At 44.0% G+C, this 16,268-nt stretch overlaps 3 protein-coding genes across 3 annotated transcripts in view; 1 reads left to right on the forward strand and 2 right to left on the reverse strand.

The window, feature by feature from the left end:
- Positions 1-8,935, forward strand: part of LOC118430839 (adipolin-like) — a 15,871-nt gene extending 6,936 nt beyond the window's left edge. The window contains exons 3-8 of the mRNA XM_035841872.1: positions 318-429; positions 844-884; positions 1,900-2,058; positions 2,565-2,755; positions 5,396-5,474; positions 7,973-8,935. Coding sequence (XP_035697765.1) covers positions 318-429; positions 844-884; positions 1,900-2,058; positions 2,565-2,755; positions 5,396-5,474; positions 7,973-8,071 — 681 coding nt within the window. The 3' untranslated portion in view covers positions 8,072-8,935. The remainder of the gene's footprint in view (positions 1-317; positions 430-843; positions 885-1,899; positions 2,059-2,564; positions 2,756-5,395; positions 5,475-7,972) is intronic.
- Positions 8,936-12,825: 3,890 nt separating this feature from the next.
- Positions 12,826-14,212, reverse strand: LOC118430683. The gene is made up of 3 exons (XM_035841671.1): positions 14,093-14,212; positions 13,579-13,794; positions 12,826-13,180 (listed from the first exon to the last, which is right to left on the reverse strand). The coding sequence occupies exons 1-3, from the start codon at positions 14,191-14,193 to the stop codon at positions 12,952-12,954; spliced, it is 546 nt and encodes a 181-aa protein (XP_035697564.1). The 5' UTR covers positions 14,194-14,212; the 3' UTR covers positions 12,826-12,951.
- A 365-nt stretch (positions 14,213-14,577) lies between these two features.
- LOC118430847 lies at positions 14,578-16,129 on the reverse strand. Its single transcript, XM_035841880.1, has 3 exons — positions 16,055-16,129; positions 15,435-15,595; positions 14,578-14,839 (listed from the first exon to the last, which is right to left on the reverse strand). Exons 1-3 carry the CDS (start codon positions 16,121-16,123, stop codon positions 14,578-14,580), a joined length of 492 nt encoding a protein of 163 aa, XP_035697773.1. The 5' UTR covers positions 16,124-16,129.
- Positions 16,130-16,268: the final 139 nt, after the last annotated feature.

Genomic DNA, 16,268 nt, shown 5'->3' on the forward strand with positions numbered 1-16,268 from the left:
CCCCTCATTATTACTCATATTGCACCGCTACTGGCTACGTGTAAAAGCATCATACTTCACCTCAGTCGACTGCTGTTTTTTTAATAGTGCTCCTTGGCGCACATACTCTGCATACAATGCAAGACGTGACAAGTCGAGTAGATTTTTTTACTTTTCTATATACTATTCAGTCCGAACGTAGCATCATGCCACATGGTTTAATCGAATATTTGCACAATATGTTCCAGTATATGTTCTACTTCCTGGTTTCCTTCAGAATAGATCGAACAAATGTATCATCATTCTTAAGACCCATCTCTGCCTGTTTGTTGCCCCAGCACGGCCCGCCCGGCCCACAAGGCCCCCCGGGTCCCCGGGGCCCAGCTGGCCCGCCCGGTGCCGTCATCACCAAGGACGAAATGTTCCGGGAATTCAAGGAAATGGTCAGAGGTAAGGTTTGCGACTTTCACGACATCTTCACGTTTTGCGGCTTTGCCCGAATTACGGTAAAGCTAGCCTTGACCTTCAGCGCCATATTTGATCACCGTCGCTTCTGCCAACTTTCCTCTATAAAAAGCAGCATGTGACAGCTAGTCTAGCTAGGACGTAAATCCTTCCGAAAACCGTCAGTTACTTAAATGTACTGCTAACTATTTCTGTTTTACTGGACGCTAAGCTAAGCCTTCGGTTCCGCGTGTAATGGAGCTCTGGCGCCAAACTCATACGCCTTAAAGAACGAAACTCACTTAGACTTGGCCAGGCATTACAGGATCTCCCGGCACTCGCAAGTCTCTAACAGCACAACTAGATTTAAGGCTAAGGTAAAGACGCATCCCTGATGTACCACATCGTTCTCTTTTCCAGAGGCTGCCGAGAGAAGAGCGCTCAGGTTGCTACAAGAGAAGGTGAGAGATGATGATGACAAATAAGAAATGATTTGGTCAACACAGGGGCTAGAATATGACCTGGGATTGATTGGTGGATTTTCTGTCTTTGGTGGAGGTCAATAATGTTATTGTTTCTCTTTTAAACTTGCAACGATTTGAAATACAAAGTGATTAGCTTAGTCCCATCTATATCTGGAATGATACGATATGAAGTGAACTGAAAGAAAATGAATACTATGAAAAGACCTCTTACCATCTATACACGTTGTATTTTTCGTAAGCAACACTTCCAGGTATGGCTAGGATCCAGCAACAACGATGTTCCGAGCTTTATCAAAACGTCAACAGAATTAGCTACAACACAAGCAAATATCTCCTGTCGTGGGGCATTTATAAGGATGACGTGAAAACAAGATAAGGCTGTTAACGGAGGATTCAAATCCATCTAGTTATATGCTGAACAGGAGTGACGCATGCGATAATGTGCTTATAAGATAAATGTGCTTATCAGATAAGGGTTGAGGTTCATGTAGTCATGTCCCGTCCGTCCCTGTCAGTACTGAGTTGAGGCTCATATTGTCACACGTACTTGTGAGCTGTAGAACTAGTCGGAAACCCCGCCTACAGATCATCTCACACCAAAGCACGACATCTCACAGCAACACGACAAGGTTCTCCGCATTCCACACTCACGCTTTGGTCAGGAACTGATGCCTGGAGCTCGCCTTCTGTCACTAGGAAGCAACCTTGGCCTTCATATTTGAAACACATGTACGTACACACAAACACACACACACACACACACACACACACACACACACGCACACACACACACATACACACACACACAGCCACACACACACGCGCGCACACACACACACACAGCCACACACACACACACGCACACACACACACACACACACACACACCACGCACACAAATGTACACACATGTACCCCCCTCCCCCCATACCCCTCACACTACACCCCTACTCACACACATGTATAATGATATGTTTTATGACATGTTACAGTGCCCTAAGTGCCTGAACGTGTCCCAGCACCTCGGCATCTGGCCGTACTGGGACGACACGAACTCCCCGCCGAAGCTTCACGACGCCTTCCACTGCAGGCTTCGGGGAAACGTCGTCATTCCTCGGAAAACGCTCATGGAGCTCAAGAACTTCCAGACGGTAAGGAGGTCATAACCTACGCGCATGCGGAGTGTATGCATTGTGGGTAAAATGTCAACGTTGAAAGACTTGAAAGCCTCTGGCACGGTATATCCTTGGTAGCCTGGTATCCAGACGTATTGTAGCTCCCGAGTCTCTTCTATTTGCGGAGATGACAGAAGAGACTCGGGAGCTATAATACGGCTGGAAACCATGCTAATACCTAAGAAAACCCTGATAGAATTCAAGAACTTGGTAATTTTTATATCAATGTCCTTCCCGCACCAGGTGCTCCATAGTGCGACGCCTATATCTGCTTTCCATGGCCCTTGGCAACATGGACTTAATTTACTGGTAGTGATGTTTTGTGTTCAACTTTCATACTCTTTACAAAAAAGCTGAGTCTAAGGATTCGTAAGACTCGACGAGGCTTGAACTCGTAACCTACCGAAGGAAAGGCAAACACTCCATTCTTTATCTATGTATTGAACCTATGTGGCGCTAAATGTCCCTTCTTGCCCCTCCAGCCGTTCGGCGGCGGCGCGTTTGTGCGGGGGACGGGGCTGAACCTGCGGGAGGGCCGCTTCACGGCGCACCGGCCCGGCGTCTACCACTTCTCGGCAACCCTGCACATCGGCCACCCGCGGCAGAAACGCCTCAGACCGCGGGACAGCGTCAGGGCGCTCATCTGTATCAACTCGCTCTGTCAGAGACACACGTAAGTAACGCGTTAGTAACACGTAAGTAACGCGTCACACATGCATGAATAACGCGTCAGGGCGCTCATCTGTATCAACTCACTCTGTCAGAGACACACGTAAGTAACGCAATACACACACGTAAATAACGCGTCAGACACACGTAAATAACGCGTCAGACACACGTAAGTAACGCGTCAGGGTGCTCATCTGTATCAACTCGCTCTGTCAGAGATACACGTAAGTAACGTGTGAACTGTATGAACTCAGTCGGCCAGAGACACGTATGTAACGCATAAGCAACGCGTCACGGCGCTCATTTGCATTACCTCGCTTTATCATACTCACTCTGTCAGAGACACAGGTAAGTAACGCGTCAGGCACATGTGAGTAACGCGTCAGACATACGTAAGTAACGTATCAGACACGCGTAAGTAACGCATTAGGGCCCTTATCTGATCAACTCGCTCTACCAGAAACACACGTTAGTAGCCTTTTTACGATAAGAAAAGTCTTTAAAAATGTACCCGGCGGTTACGAGGTAAATTACGAGGAAAAGATCAGGGTTCTAAATGTCATTCAATTAGCGGCCTGCGGTGCGGTCCCCACTGAGGCGGTCGGTTCATGATGTTGCCGGTCTGACCTTTAATTATTGACCGATGAAAACGAGGACACCCGATAATCCTAATACCTAGTCTAGCTCCCCATTCTTTGCCGAAGCAGCCATCGCACCAGTCGTCCCCAGGATGCTGTACCTTGCCCCAGTATACTCTGCGCAGGTGCGTTCTCTTTCCCGGCACCTGTACGCCAGCAGCCCTCATGCGGCTGTATGGTGTATTGCACAAGAGATTAGCACAAACGCACATTGAACAGATTAGGGCCGTGGGTTTGGCCATTGTTTACGTTGTGGAGTCTTTACACGCCACTAACAAATTGTTATACGAAGCTAGTGGTGTCGGTGTGTACGATTCTGTACGGGCTAGAGGATTGGGTACTCAGAGTGGGACCACCCTGTTCTCTGACGTGTTGTGTTGTTTCTAAGTTTACCGTCAGTGATAGAACCGCGCTTTCTGTTTGCAGACCAGGCCAGAACCTAGTCTCTACCTAGTCTCTACCAGACTGACTACGCTGGCTGTTACAGGCATAATAATTTGCCAGGGGAGTTTTGCTATCAGAGGAGTTGGCCAGCCGAAGGGGGAACATTAAGGTAGCAGAACACAGTATTAGTGGGCGAACCCCGGGGAGTATGACGCGGGTACATAAAATAGTACGGATAAACTTGTTGAAGGAGAGGTAAAAAGCCTTATTTGAGGGGCAGCCAGATATAACCTGTGCTACGTGGTCACGGAAGGTGTCGACTCTGAGACTGCATGGTTTGGATTGTGAAATTTTTCTATTTTGTGTATAAATGCGCTCCATTACGCAACTGCCTTTCTAGCGTGAGCCGGCTGCAGTTCTGTGACCTCCGCAGAGGGGCATTTCAAAGAGGGCGTGAGAAGACGATACGCCGACAGTATTTTTTTGTTTTTTAATATATTGTGGCTTGTACCTTCAACTCAAACATATCCGATTTTGGTATTCCAAAAGTGCACCCTACTATATTTTTCATTGCGTCGAAGCTAGTCACCTTGAGGCCCTTAACTATAGAAATCCCCATAGGCCGAAAACTGTGTTCTGCTACCTTAACCTTAGCGTCGATTTTTTGCCAAATTCTGCTATCTCCGTACCTCTGTTTGACGGCCTGGAGCAGGCTAGTCAAACCAGGTCGCGTTCACCCTGCCGTAAGTTTACGAAAACAAGTAGTGAGTGTTTGGGGACAAACTAGGACATGTACAAATTTTATCTGTCGTATTACGACGGAGAATATTTGAAATTCTGTTTAGATAATTTTTCTTGTCCATGTGTTGTCATAGTCATATTTAGAACTAACTAAAAATCTCCACAGTACGAGCTCCACAGACAGAAACTCTTCTGATGGACAAGATGAAGTTCTTTGCAGATCGTCTTGTTTGTCTTTGTTTTGTTGTATCTAGTACTAACTAAAAGAAATCTACACAGTGCCCTCTTCAGAAACACCACCCAGACCCACAAACAGAACTTGAAGCTCCTGGTTCGGACGGCTGCCCCAGTGTTTGTTGTAGTTCCCATAGCGCGAAATGTGGCGGCTTGTTGCTAAAAGACCTCGAAAGGAAAACATTTCAACACGAGAAGGCGACCGGATTGAAACGTTTTCTTAAGGCAGTGTGTGTCATTGACCCTTAGGGTGGCGTGTCGACTGTACACGATTTGTAGGGAGATATGTCACTCTGAAACTCTAACAACATCACTGCACTAGTTCAACCAAGGACGCAGAAATGCTTCTCGACGTGCCAAAGTCTGATTATCTCCAAACAGATATCAGTGCTATACTAAATGTTTTAATAAGCAGAAATGATTAGAATGAAGACCTCTAGAAACACACTTAAAGCACTGAGCCGAACTCTGCATCTACTTGGAGATTGAATATGGTAGAATAAATAGAACTTTTAGAAGAGGTTAATAAAGTGTTGTTTATTAAACATAAATGTTACTGATGTTCACCAACACCTTTATACTTTCTATTGTCTTTTTAAACCCTAAATGTAAATAGAATCCAATTCCCTGCCGCTGTTCCCACACAGGTCGTTAGAGGTCGTGACAGGCATAGAGAGCAACAGTCGAGTGTTCACCATCTCAGTCAGCGGCATGTTGGAGCTACAGGTGGGTACTGGCGGGTTTTTTTTGGGGGGGGGGAGCAGAAAGGGTTCCTCGCCATGTGCCTAAAATCTTATAAAACAAGAGTTCGTAGACCTCAGGCCTGCATGAAATGTATTGGGTTTCTGTAGACCTATTGTGTATTTTTGCCTTTTTGTCTGTGGTACGTGGTTGGAAAAATGAGCTTTTTACTGTGTTGGTTGTGCACCATGCAAAAGTCTGACTCTGAAATTCCATTTTCTGAATTTGTAAGTTTGGACAGGGATGAACATTACTTTTTTTGGATTTCTTAAGTATGTAACCAACCACAGTACTTTGAAGTTGTTGAGACGCTACCTTTTTTTGTCTCAGATGGCCCATGCACATGTAGTTACTCTATATCTTCCTATTTCAATGTACTGACCTAATGCAGCTGCTAAGTCTCCTTGGTTTGTGTTCTTCCAATGATATTCATTAAAGATTTATTTCTGGGGTGTTATTCACTTGACATCGGAATGTTACTCGCATAATTTGACCAATGATACTTTTATCTGTAGTTCCATAGACATTAGACAACATGAATAGTGGTAGCCCCCATGCAGCAGCAACAGTTAGTCCCCAGGGTGGTATGATATTTTCATTCAATCCATCCAACCCAAACCTAAATCTCCTGTAGTATCTAAGCCAAATTTAACAGCATAATTTACTATGAAAAATGTCCTTGTCAATCCCATTTATAGATGGCAAGCTGCTGGCAATGTAAGCTTTGAAAAGTTCAGAAGCTGTTGTAGTCAAAGCAAACACCCAGCAAACATCCCCGCAAACCAATGAGCAGTTGCTTAGAAGGGGAATTTCATCATATATTTGCCGCGACAAAATGCAACAAACGATACTGAATTTAAAACAGAACAAAGCTAAGCCTCCACCACTTAACCCTGCCTGTACCATAGATTAAGCAGGCCCAAAAACCAAGCGAATATGACTAGCCCAAAACAACAAATTACATGTATACAGTATGGAAATGGCATTACCAAAGAAACAAAAAGAAACACAGGACAAATCATACACATACCTTTCTCTTATGCCCACACTCTATACAGTTCTCCTCCACATTAGAAAATTGCATCTTCTTCTGTTTAAGTTCAAGTTCAACCATGATTGCCAACAGGGTAAAGGAACTTGTACCGGAACTTAAAACTCAGTACTATACAGCTCTAGAAACACCACAAAGAGTAATAAGCAAACTTCAATTATACCTGACCAACAGATATATATTCTTGTACACTCCCGTCATCTGGCAAACTGTCAGTGCCACTAAGTAACCTGATACATTGAAGGTGGCCCAGGCCAGATGATGGTTCTACACCCAACCATAATCTGTTTTTAAAACCAAGCAGATATTGGGAGGATGCCCCAACCACACTAAAACAAACCTGACCACCAGGACACCACAAACAACTCACGTACCAAATGGCAACACAATGGCACCTTGCGTTCCGGAGATACAGCGCACGCCCCGTGCCCGCACAAAAGGTAACCTAAAATGTCAAGTTCAAGCACCAAGGGCGCCAAAATTGAGCATTATTCAGCCACCGCCGACACATGTGCCAAATATCATCGCGCCAGCACCAGCCGTTCAGAAGATATAACTCCGGAAACACCCCTCCCGGACACAAAATTCGACCTGCCGGGTCAAGTTCAAACGCGACAAGGCCCAAAGTCAATCCTAGGCAACAGGCAACAACCCCCCACCCATGCACCAAAAATCGTCGCAATCGCGCGTATCGTTCCGGACACACAGCGCCAAAAGTGCCCCCAAAACACAAAAAATGCCACCTTCAATGTCAAGGTCAAGCGCCAGGAGGCCCAAAATCACACCTGAGTGTCAGGCTACCATCCCCAACCCACGTACCAAAAATCGTCGTGCTCGCACCATCCGTTCACGAGATACAGCGCCCTACATCCCCGGCTACCGAAAAGTTCCCACCAGCATCAAAACCATACCTGCATACATGCAGGTAACTAGTAGTGAGGTCATTTGGCGTAATTTCAAAGTGTTTGGCCCAGATCCCAGACGTCCTGGGTTCAAAGCCTGCCATGCTACCGATCTTTTGCCCTTGGGAAAGACACTTTACGCGACTTTCCTCACTTCACTCAGGTGCGAATAAGCTTCGGTATAGGCCTTCCATTGGATAGAAAGTTAAATGGAGGCCCCGTATTCGGAGAGAGCGATACCTCAAGCGCGCACATGTTGTAAAAGAGCCTAGAACAGGGGTCCTTCCGGATCAAACTTTACAGTCTGTACTTCTTCTTCTTTCTTTTGAGGCTACCAACTTCAACATGCTGAATACTTCTGTAGCCTACATACCGACTGTAGCGTCTGCACCATCGCATCCGGGGGGGGGGGGGGGCATAGTCACCTTTTATGTTACTACTTTTATGAGGCCTTGCGTTGACCAAGTTCGTTAAAACAAATACAGACGCAACGTTATGTATAACGCTAATCCACCCTCCTGCCGTTCCAGAGCGGCCAGTACACCTCCATCTTCATGGACAACAGCTCCAAGAAACCAATCACGGTCCAGAGCGGGTCCGACTTCACAGCGAACTTCGTCGGACAGTAGGCTGTCGTCATCAGCCTGTCCTGCTTACAAGCATACCTTCCTTACGAACCTGCCTTCTCTAGAAGTTAACAACAGAGAACTTACAGGGCTATTTATAGACCAAGTGGTGCTGCAAGTCAGTGTTGGGTGAAGCTTTCCCAAAAGCATGAAACCTTCGATGGATTTTAGCAAAAATTACTCTAATTTGACTCTGTGGTTCTGAGATCATAAAATTATGCTTGAGGATAGCGCAGGGAAGGACAGGGTTGGCGACATACACGTATTACACGTTGTGGATGTCTTTCAGTCTATTCGAGCTGGATTATACAGATTTGTTAGAAATAACACATATTATTTCGTACGTGGCGCTTGATACATGTACGTTCGGCTGCGTATACAGTCTATCGTTTGTCAGATATGTTTGTATTGAGTACATATACGCTTATTCGATGTATATACCTTTATAAGGAATATTGTATTAAAATGAGAAGTCAAGAGTTAGAATTGACCTTGATAGTTAAAAGGTCATACCAATGCCCCACAATACACTGGGGTAAATAAACGTATTGTGGTATGTTAATTTTATCATACATTTATTTTACGACTTAAGAAAATAACACCATATAACTTAACAAACCTCTCAGATCAGTTACTGTCTTTTGATGAAGATTATAGCTGTTTTAAATAAAGTTTGGGTAAGATTACATGATATTTCTCGAACGATATTTGTTTATCATTCAGATGTTTATTTTCGTATGGATACGTTTTATTTCACCTCCGGAAAATGATAATAGAAATATAGAAAATATCATGTCCGTCTCTTTAACCATTTGTGATATTACTACGGCTCGCGCTGGTATATAGAAATAAATACGCTACATGTGACGGAGTGGTGTTGCGTCTTGTGATGATGTTTTGTGTGTTGTGAAAATCATGGGGAACATCTTCGCTGTATTGTTTGTTATCAGCTGTAGTTCTCTAACATTTTCAACAAAGTTTAGGTCATATTTTCGCTGACAAAGATTAGGTCAGAAGGGTTCATGTCCACACTTGCTGGTTGACAAGGTCAAAAACACGTTTACAAGCATGGCGCAAATGTAGTTGTTTGGGATGGGTACAACTTTGACACAATAACATTTATAATAATAATACATCGTGGGAAAGGAAGATGTAGAATGTACCTGGCTCGGTTGTTGTGGGCTGTTGATGACCTTGGAACTCTTCATGACACAGAGGGAAGATGTCCGACAGCTACATCCGGTCTCCGCGGCCCAGCATGCTGTGCGCGGAACACTCTCCTTCCCAGGGAGGTCTGGCGAACCCTGATGCTATCAGCCCTAATGCGGACGTATCATGTATTACATGCAAGGCACACACACATACACACGAACATACACATGCACACACACAGAAACGAATGCACATTCGCGAACACACACACACTCATATACACATACACAAAAAATCTCTCTCAGAGCATTTTAAAAAGATATTCTGTATATTTGATTTCTACTAAAGTTAGCTCTTCTTACTAAGCTTTTGTATGTGTGACCTGATAACAACAACTGAAACACCGAATGTCCTCTTTGCGTCATACTCTAATCCCTACTGAATAATTCATGATAGGTGGACGCATGAGACTGCGTCAAACCAAACAAAGTCGGTTCCGATTTTTCTGCTGTTGTTTTTATAGTGAGTCAAAACACAAATTTTAGCCCATACAAGATCATGTGAGATATACATCAATATGATAAACATTTCACAACAAAATCCGTTACAAGAATCCCTGAGCCATCGGCGTCTTTATACCATTATTCAAGTGAGTCTCCTTGTGAAATACAACCTAACCTGCCCAAGAAGACCATCCAGGGAACCGATATAATATGGCCTATGCAGACAGGCAGTCACTACATAGTACTTGTGTCAATAGGAAAACATTAACCAGGTAGTCCTTACGTGTAGATGTGGTCACTAGCACATATTTGACTTTATACCAATGGCTAGGTGTTCTTTACGTAGAGGTGATCACTACTACAGGTTTAACTCTACATATGTCGATCAGCTGTGAATTAGCGTATACAAAAATATAGTTTACCCCTTGTTGTTATACTGAATAAGCGTTGCAAACGTTACGCCCTGTTTTACAATAATGTTCTGGATTTGCTTCACCCCGTTTTGCTGAGTTACATCCAAGTTACGGGCGTATTCTGTACGAACTCGTCCCGCAGTAGGCTACAACCACTTGATAACTGCGCAACGTTCTGCGCATGTCCTTAAGGTTTCTTGTTTCTCTGCGAAGTTGTCTATCTTTGCCAGATGTCTTCTTTCGGAGATGCTGCTGTTGTTCCTTCCGATCTTTTCTCTCAGAAACTTCAATCTTGTCCCTGAGACTTCCGAGGGTGGCGTTCTTGGCGTGACATTCCTTAGTGAGCCGTGACATTGCCTGTCCCAAGGTCATACATCGCTTTTCCTCGCCTTTCAGCTCGCGAATCTCGCTCTGAAGTCTCGCGAGATTTGATCGCGCTTCCTTTAGCTTGCAGTCGAGTTTTTCCTGGCTGTGTTGATAAAGCGCTCTCTCTTTCCGTAGAGGGTACGTCATATCAATATTCGTATTTACGGCCAGTTGTTTAGCAGAATAAAGATCTAACAACGTTTTATCTTTTTCCTTCATTTCTGTTGCCAAGTCCCGAACAACGGAAATGAAATCTTCGTAACACTCTCTGTAGCAGTGGTCAATATTCTGGTTTAGAAGCTTCTCATTAAGGTCCAGAATAGCAGTTCTAAGTCCCACCAAGTCATCAATTTGCCGGTTTCTATCGGAAACTCTTGCCACCAACACTTTGCTGTTTTCGCGGATCTTGTTCCAAACTTCCTGAAGGTGTCCAAACGTGGTTTTCGCCTGCCGAATTTGCTTTGAGGACGACATTTTGTATACATCCAGTTGTGCTAACATCAGAGCCTCGTTGCTCAGTGCTGTGCTTACAGTGTCTACTGTGGCAGCTTGTGTAGAACATAACTCCTCTTTTAACTTAGCAATCGTTTCAGCATTGACTTTGTACAACTGTCGTTTGGCATCCGTCGATTTTTGGCAAACCTCTCTCGTACTCTGCCGCAGTTTGTTCAGTTGTTTCCACGTACTTCTGACCCTCTTCCTCAGCAGGTGGTTGCCGAGAGTCTGTTTGTAGTAGTACTGTCTGCACTGGGTGATCACAGACTCGTGATAGGCGATTTTCTCAGCCATGGCCATGGAGGAACGTGTTGCTGACGGCACCTTTCTGGGGACGATGTTTGTTGACGACATCTCTTGTCCGTTTGGTGGCAATCTTACATATTATCAGAATACATCAGGATCACAACTTGCATGCTCGGAAACTGGAAAGGCTGAGCTATTTGATAACATAAACGTTGAGAAACAACGACAAAAACACACGTTAACTTGTTTTTCCACGAGTACGACGCACAGTCGTCTTGTGTCATGCAGCAACAAGTTGTCCAAAGGCACGTCGGTAAATCCTCCTCTTTTACAAGAACACAGCGTCTTCAGGTCGCCCAATAGTAACGTCCATTTCGAAATCTTTTAAACGCAGCAATTCTTTCTCCATAACGTTGAGAACCACCGACAAACAAACCGAACATCAACCACCCACACTGACCAGAGAAATTCATTCGGGGACAACCAGGCATCCACTAAACACTGCCCGTAAAGCCGTTGCTAAGAAACTTGAACAAAACAGGTTGCCGGCTTTATGATATTGTAATGCGTATTACAAAAACTGCATTAAAATCTTTTGTAAAGTATCAAGTGGCGAACAATGCTAAAAAGATGTCAACAAGCCTCATGGAAACAAACACACATTTTTTTCAGTTTAGTCAGGCGGAAGATTGGAAATACTTTAATAATGGATGAAGCGAATCCTGTTTTAGTGAGATATCTAGGTCAGGGTTTAACTGTTTTGTTCTCAGGCATGGCAGATAACGGCACAACACAGTGCCGTTACTTCATGCATGTGCATACTTTATACAGCACATACCGCATGGTAACGTGCTGCAGGACCTTATAGGGTCAGGTTGTACTCAGAAAACGTTCCAAGTTATTTTGTTGATAATGTTTCCTCCTCGTTATCGTTATTTTCAGTATCATGTATATAAATCATCTATGAAACTGTTAACAAGGATCTGTACTATGTAGAATTGTTGAGTAATACAATTTATCAATAGCATTACAAGTAAACTACTAGAGTATGTACGCGCGAAAAGAACAGCCTTCCAACATAGATCTGAAATATAATATCAGTGACATATTGCAGTTAATCTTGACGTAAACAAGGTGAATAATTTATATACAAAACGCCACGAACTTGGCTAGGTAAACTTTATAACTTTCATATCATTTCCATGTCATTAGACGTGATTTCACCCATAACAAACAGTGAGTGTGAGGACTACCACGCTGCTGAAACTCCTTACTCGTAAAAATTTCTATTTCATGACATGTAAATTTGTGTGTATGGATAACATTAGCGAGAAAAAATTTCTATCCGTTTCAACAATAACGATTTCAACCATACTATCAACCGTACAAAGATGCTGCGAAATGAGCTAATATATATACTGTAGATTGAAAAAATATAAAAAAACGTATACTGTATGCTAATGTCATAGAATTTCAAGGTCATTTCCAAGGTCAAATAAGAAGATATGAAAGTGCCCAAACGAGGAAATTCAATCTAATCGTTCGCTATAGTATACATTTTGTGTTCTTTCATTTGTTTAACTTTTTTGGACACTTTGATTTCATGATAAAGGCAACTTTATCTTTTTAATTCGCATGCTCGCGTCACTTTTGGGGTTGATGTCATCCATTTAATCAAATCAACATGGCCTAACATGTAAGACTTGCACTAATGTTCCGCCTTAGTCCTAACGGAAGGAGACGACGAACAGCGAGGGGGTCTCTCGGGCCCGATCGGCTCTTTCCGGGAGACTTCGGGCGCGCTGCCGGGAGCCCGAAGAGGCGCGAGGCGTCTCCGATGATCCACGGAGATTGCCGAGCCCCAACTGTGACTCAGGCTGCCGATCCCACTGGACTGTCCCGCACGGGAGGACGCAGGCGTCACTTCTGACGGAGACCTGTCAATCAATTTAATACAATTCGGTGTTTATTGATCAATATAGGAGACAATGTCTGAATTGAATTTAAAAAAACAACATTGATAAAATCAGAGAAATAAACTGTTGTCAGGCAAAACAGACAGCAATCGAAATCATTAACAACAAAGGAAATCCAATAAAGGCATGCATGATAACATCTCCTTGTTCAGCAAAAGTGATAGGGGGTATACATTTTATATACTCCAACAATAGTAGAGAATAGTTAGAGCAAGACAGAGTTTTACATCAAACCATTTATACCCTAACGTCCGGAGTTCAGCTCAATCTAAAGTCTTTATTTTACCCAGCTGCAGGCGGCTTGTTCAGCTGTAACGCCGTTTCTTAGCAAGGTGTGAGTGAACCTCCTTTAAGTTTACCTGCCCATCTCCTCTCTTTGCGGTGACGTAGTGGGAGACAGCGGGGTCAGCGACCTCTGTCGCCATGGAGACAGGCTCTCGTCAGACCTGAGCGGAACGGCGCTCGCTTCGGAATCCCAGGTGACGTCAGACCTCCCACCGGATGTAGCAGGCGGCCCACTTCCGGTCCCGAGAGTTGAGCGGCGACTGCCGAAGCCGTGCGACTTGCTGACGCTCCTGCAGTAAGGACAAACAAAGGGAATCAAGTCGGACTTTAACATTTTTATTTGGATCCAAAATAAGACTTTTCTGTTAGCTATTCTCCCTGTGGGCCTACACGTGACGAACATCATACCATCAAGATCCTTAAAGCTTGATATAATTTTACATGACAGACAGGGAAACTTCAGAACAACCACACTTAAGTACATACGATACATAACCATACAGCAGAAATAAAGGAAAGATACAACTTCATTTATTACTAAGTTATCTTATTAATAGCAAAGGGACTGAAAATGGAGCCATCACTGACCTTTGACCGTATGACGTCTGGATCTGTTTGTCGCGCAGGCGCCGCTGGAGAGCCTCGATCTCGCGCAGTTTGAAGTCGAGGGCAGCTTCCAGACGCGCCATCTCCTCCTCCCGGCTCAGGTCGCCTGGTAACGGTAGGAAGATCATTTTTGTCATCCAGTTGTCTCATCTATTGCTATTTATTCATGTATTCATGAAAAACAAACAGCTAGGGCTTAATCAAACACAAGTAGCCGTTACAAAGTACTAATGTTAAAAGTTAGGATAAAATTTCAACTCCTTCCTACAGGTACACTCTAAATCATATCGGGTGACGCCCATCTCCGTTTCCTGAGCCCATGGGCCACACAGGTGTGCAAACAACAATGAAAATTTCTGTCAATCACAGTATTCTATCATTGCAAAGCTTTGCCATTTTAAAAAAATGTAATTTTTTCCACTCCGTCCGTCTTCTAATGCAAATGAATCGAATAGACAAATCCGTTATCAAGTGAGATATATGTCTTGAGTCCTCTGTGGCATAAAACGCACGTAGTTCGATTTTCCCGCCAGCACAACGCGAGTTTCCTCACCGTCTTCCGCACAGGTCTCTTCACCTGCAGCTCCTGCTTCTCCCGCCAGGTGGAGCTCGATCTGCACCTCAATCTGGTTGAACTCCTGCACGCGCATGCCCAGTTCCTTGGCCAGCCGGCTGAGTTCAGAGTTCACGTCTTCCGTGACCTCCTGCCGGGTCACCTTGGTCTTCTTCCTGTCAAAATTAAGTCACAATCATGACGATCCATTTTTAGTAGTAAAGATTCATTACTCTCTATAACGATCATCGAAACAACATATATACTTACGCAGTACAAATGTGTTGCAGACAAGACCTTAAGTTCTTCTTCCTATCAAAATCAAGTCATAATCATGAGGTTTTTATTTTGAGTAGCAAGTATGGATTACTCTAAATGTGTTGCAGGACATGACCATAAGTAAGGGTTGTTTCAAAAAGTAGCGGGCCTTGGGACTTCATATTAAGTCAGAGGATGGGCGAACCTGTTACCCCCAAACTCCGCTATAAAATTTTGCATGTCGTACACGACTTTTCGATACGGGCACCTTGTTACTTCTTGGGCTTTTTTGTGGAGTTAACAGCTACACAAGACGAGAATGTGTCACATACTAGTCATGACAAAACTCAAGTCCTGAGCATTCTGGATGAACATCAACCTTCATCTTACAAGCCTACCTACGTACCTGCATACCTGGTAAACATGAAGATAGGTAACATTCATCTTATAGTAAAACAAATAAACATTTTGGACCATCTTGATACCATCTGAAGATTAATCTTCAAGACTTACTTCTTGGGGTCCTCTGATGGGAAGAACTTCCTCCTGAGCATGCGCAGTTCGTGTTTGGCGTGCTCGGTCTGCATCAGCACCATGGCCAGCTCCTGCTCCGCCTCGCGCACGCGCAGTCGGGCCAGGTCAGTCAGCCGCTGCAGATCCCGGGACTCCTTAACCTGGGGGTGTTTGTTTGTGTGTTGTTTATTTGTTTGTTTGATCAAAAGGAGAAAAAAACAGAGCAATATTCAAGATTGTACTTTTCAGGTCAGAGTCAAGAAGGAATGAAAGAGTCGGAATAGAATTACGTGTTTTTGTCAAGTAAAATGCAGAACAAAGTGAAAGCGCAGATTTTCACCGAGGCATCATTATGCATTGCGGCCTTATTGCACTTTGTAGTTAACAAGGAACCCGCCAGGTAGCTACACTAAATTAAAGCGTTTTGGAACCATTTAGAACAGCAAACTACTCCACACTACTGCTCATGTTGATGTTTTTGCAGACATGCATATGTCAAGATATACTTCAATTTGGGTCTTTTATCCACTTAGAAAAATTCAGATTCCCGGACGATTGACATGTATGTAATAAAAAACGTATAAAAATATTTTAGACGTTATAACTTTCATCTTCCTTACATGCTTGGCGGTCATCCTGCCCTGCCGCTCGTCCAGTTCGAACCGCATCCTGTCATATCGGCCCTTCATGTCTGTGCGCAGCTGATGACAGCTCATCTGCACCCCCTGGCGGAGTTCTTCATATCTGCAGCAACAGGTCACCAATATCTAAACGTCAGCGTGGTTCCAAATGCGCATGCGCAGCGTGATAAATTGCGGGTGATATTTCAAATTA

This window comes from Branchiostoma floridae, chromosome 14, assembly GCF_000003815.2.
Source record: "Branchiostoma floridae strain S238N-H82 chromosome 14, Bfl_VNyyK, whole genome shotgun sequence".
Taxonomy (NCBI): domain Eukaryota; kingdom Metazoa; phylum Chordata; class Leptocardii; order Amphioxiformes; family Branchiostomatidae; genus Branchiostoma; species Branchiostoma floridae.

What these genes read in the sequence shown, in the direction of transcription:
- LOC118430683 (XM_035841671.1), bottom strand. Translation starts at nt 14,193, where the DNA reads ATGGCGCGTCTGGAAGCTGCCCTCGACTTCAAACTGCGCGAGATCGAG. An exon ending in CAGACGTCATACGGTCAAAG is followed by an intron (nt 13,795 to 14,092) that starts GTCAGTGATGGC and finishes TCCTTACTGCAG; the next exon opens with GAGCGTCAGCAAGTCGCACG. An exon ending in CAAAGAGAGGAGATGGGCAG is followed by an intron (nt 13,181 to 13,578) that starts GTAAACTTAAAG and finishes ATTGATTGACAG; the next exon opens with GTCTCCGTCAGAAGTGACGC.
- LOC118430847 (XM_035841880.1), bottom strand. Translation starts at nt 16,123, where the DNA reads ATGAAGGGCCGATATGACAGGATGCGGTTCGAACTGGACGAGCGGCAG. An exon ending in GCAGGATGACCGCCAAGCAT is followed by an intron (nt 15,596 to 16,054) that starts GTAAGGAAGATG and finishes AAACACCCCCAG; the next exon opens with GTTAAGGAGTCCCGGGATCT. An exon ending in CCATCAGAGGACCCCAAGAA is followed by an intron (nt 14,840 to 15,434) that starts GTAAGTCTTGAA and finishes TAATTTTGACAG; the next exon opens with GAAGAAGACCAAGGTGACCC.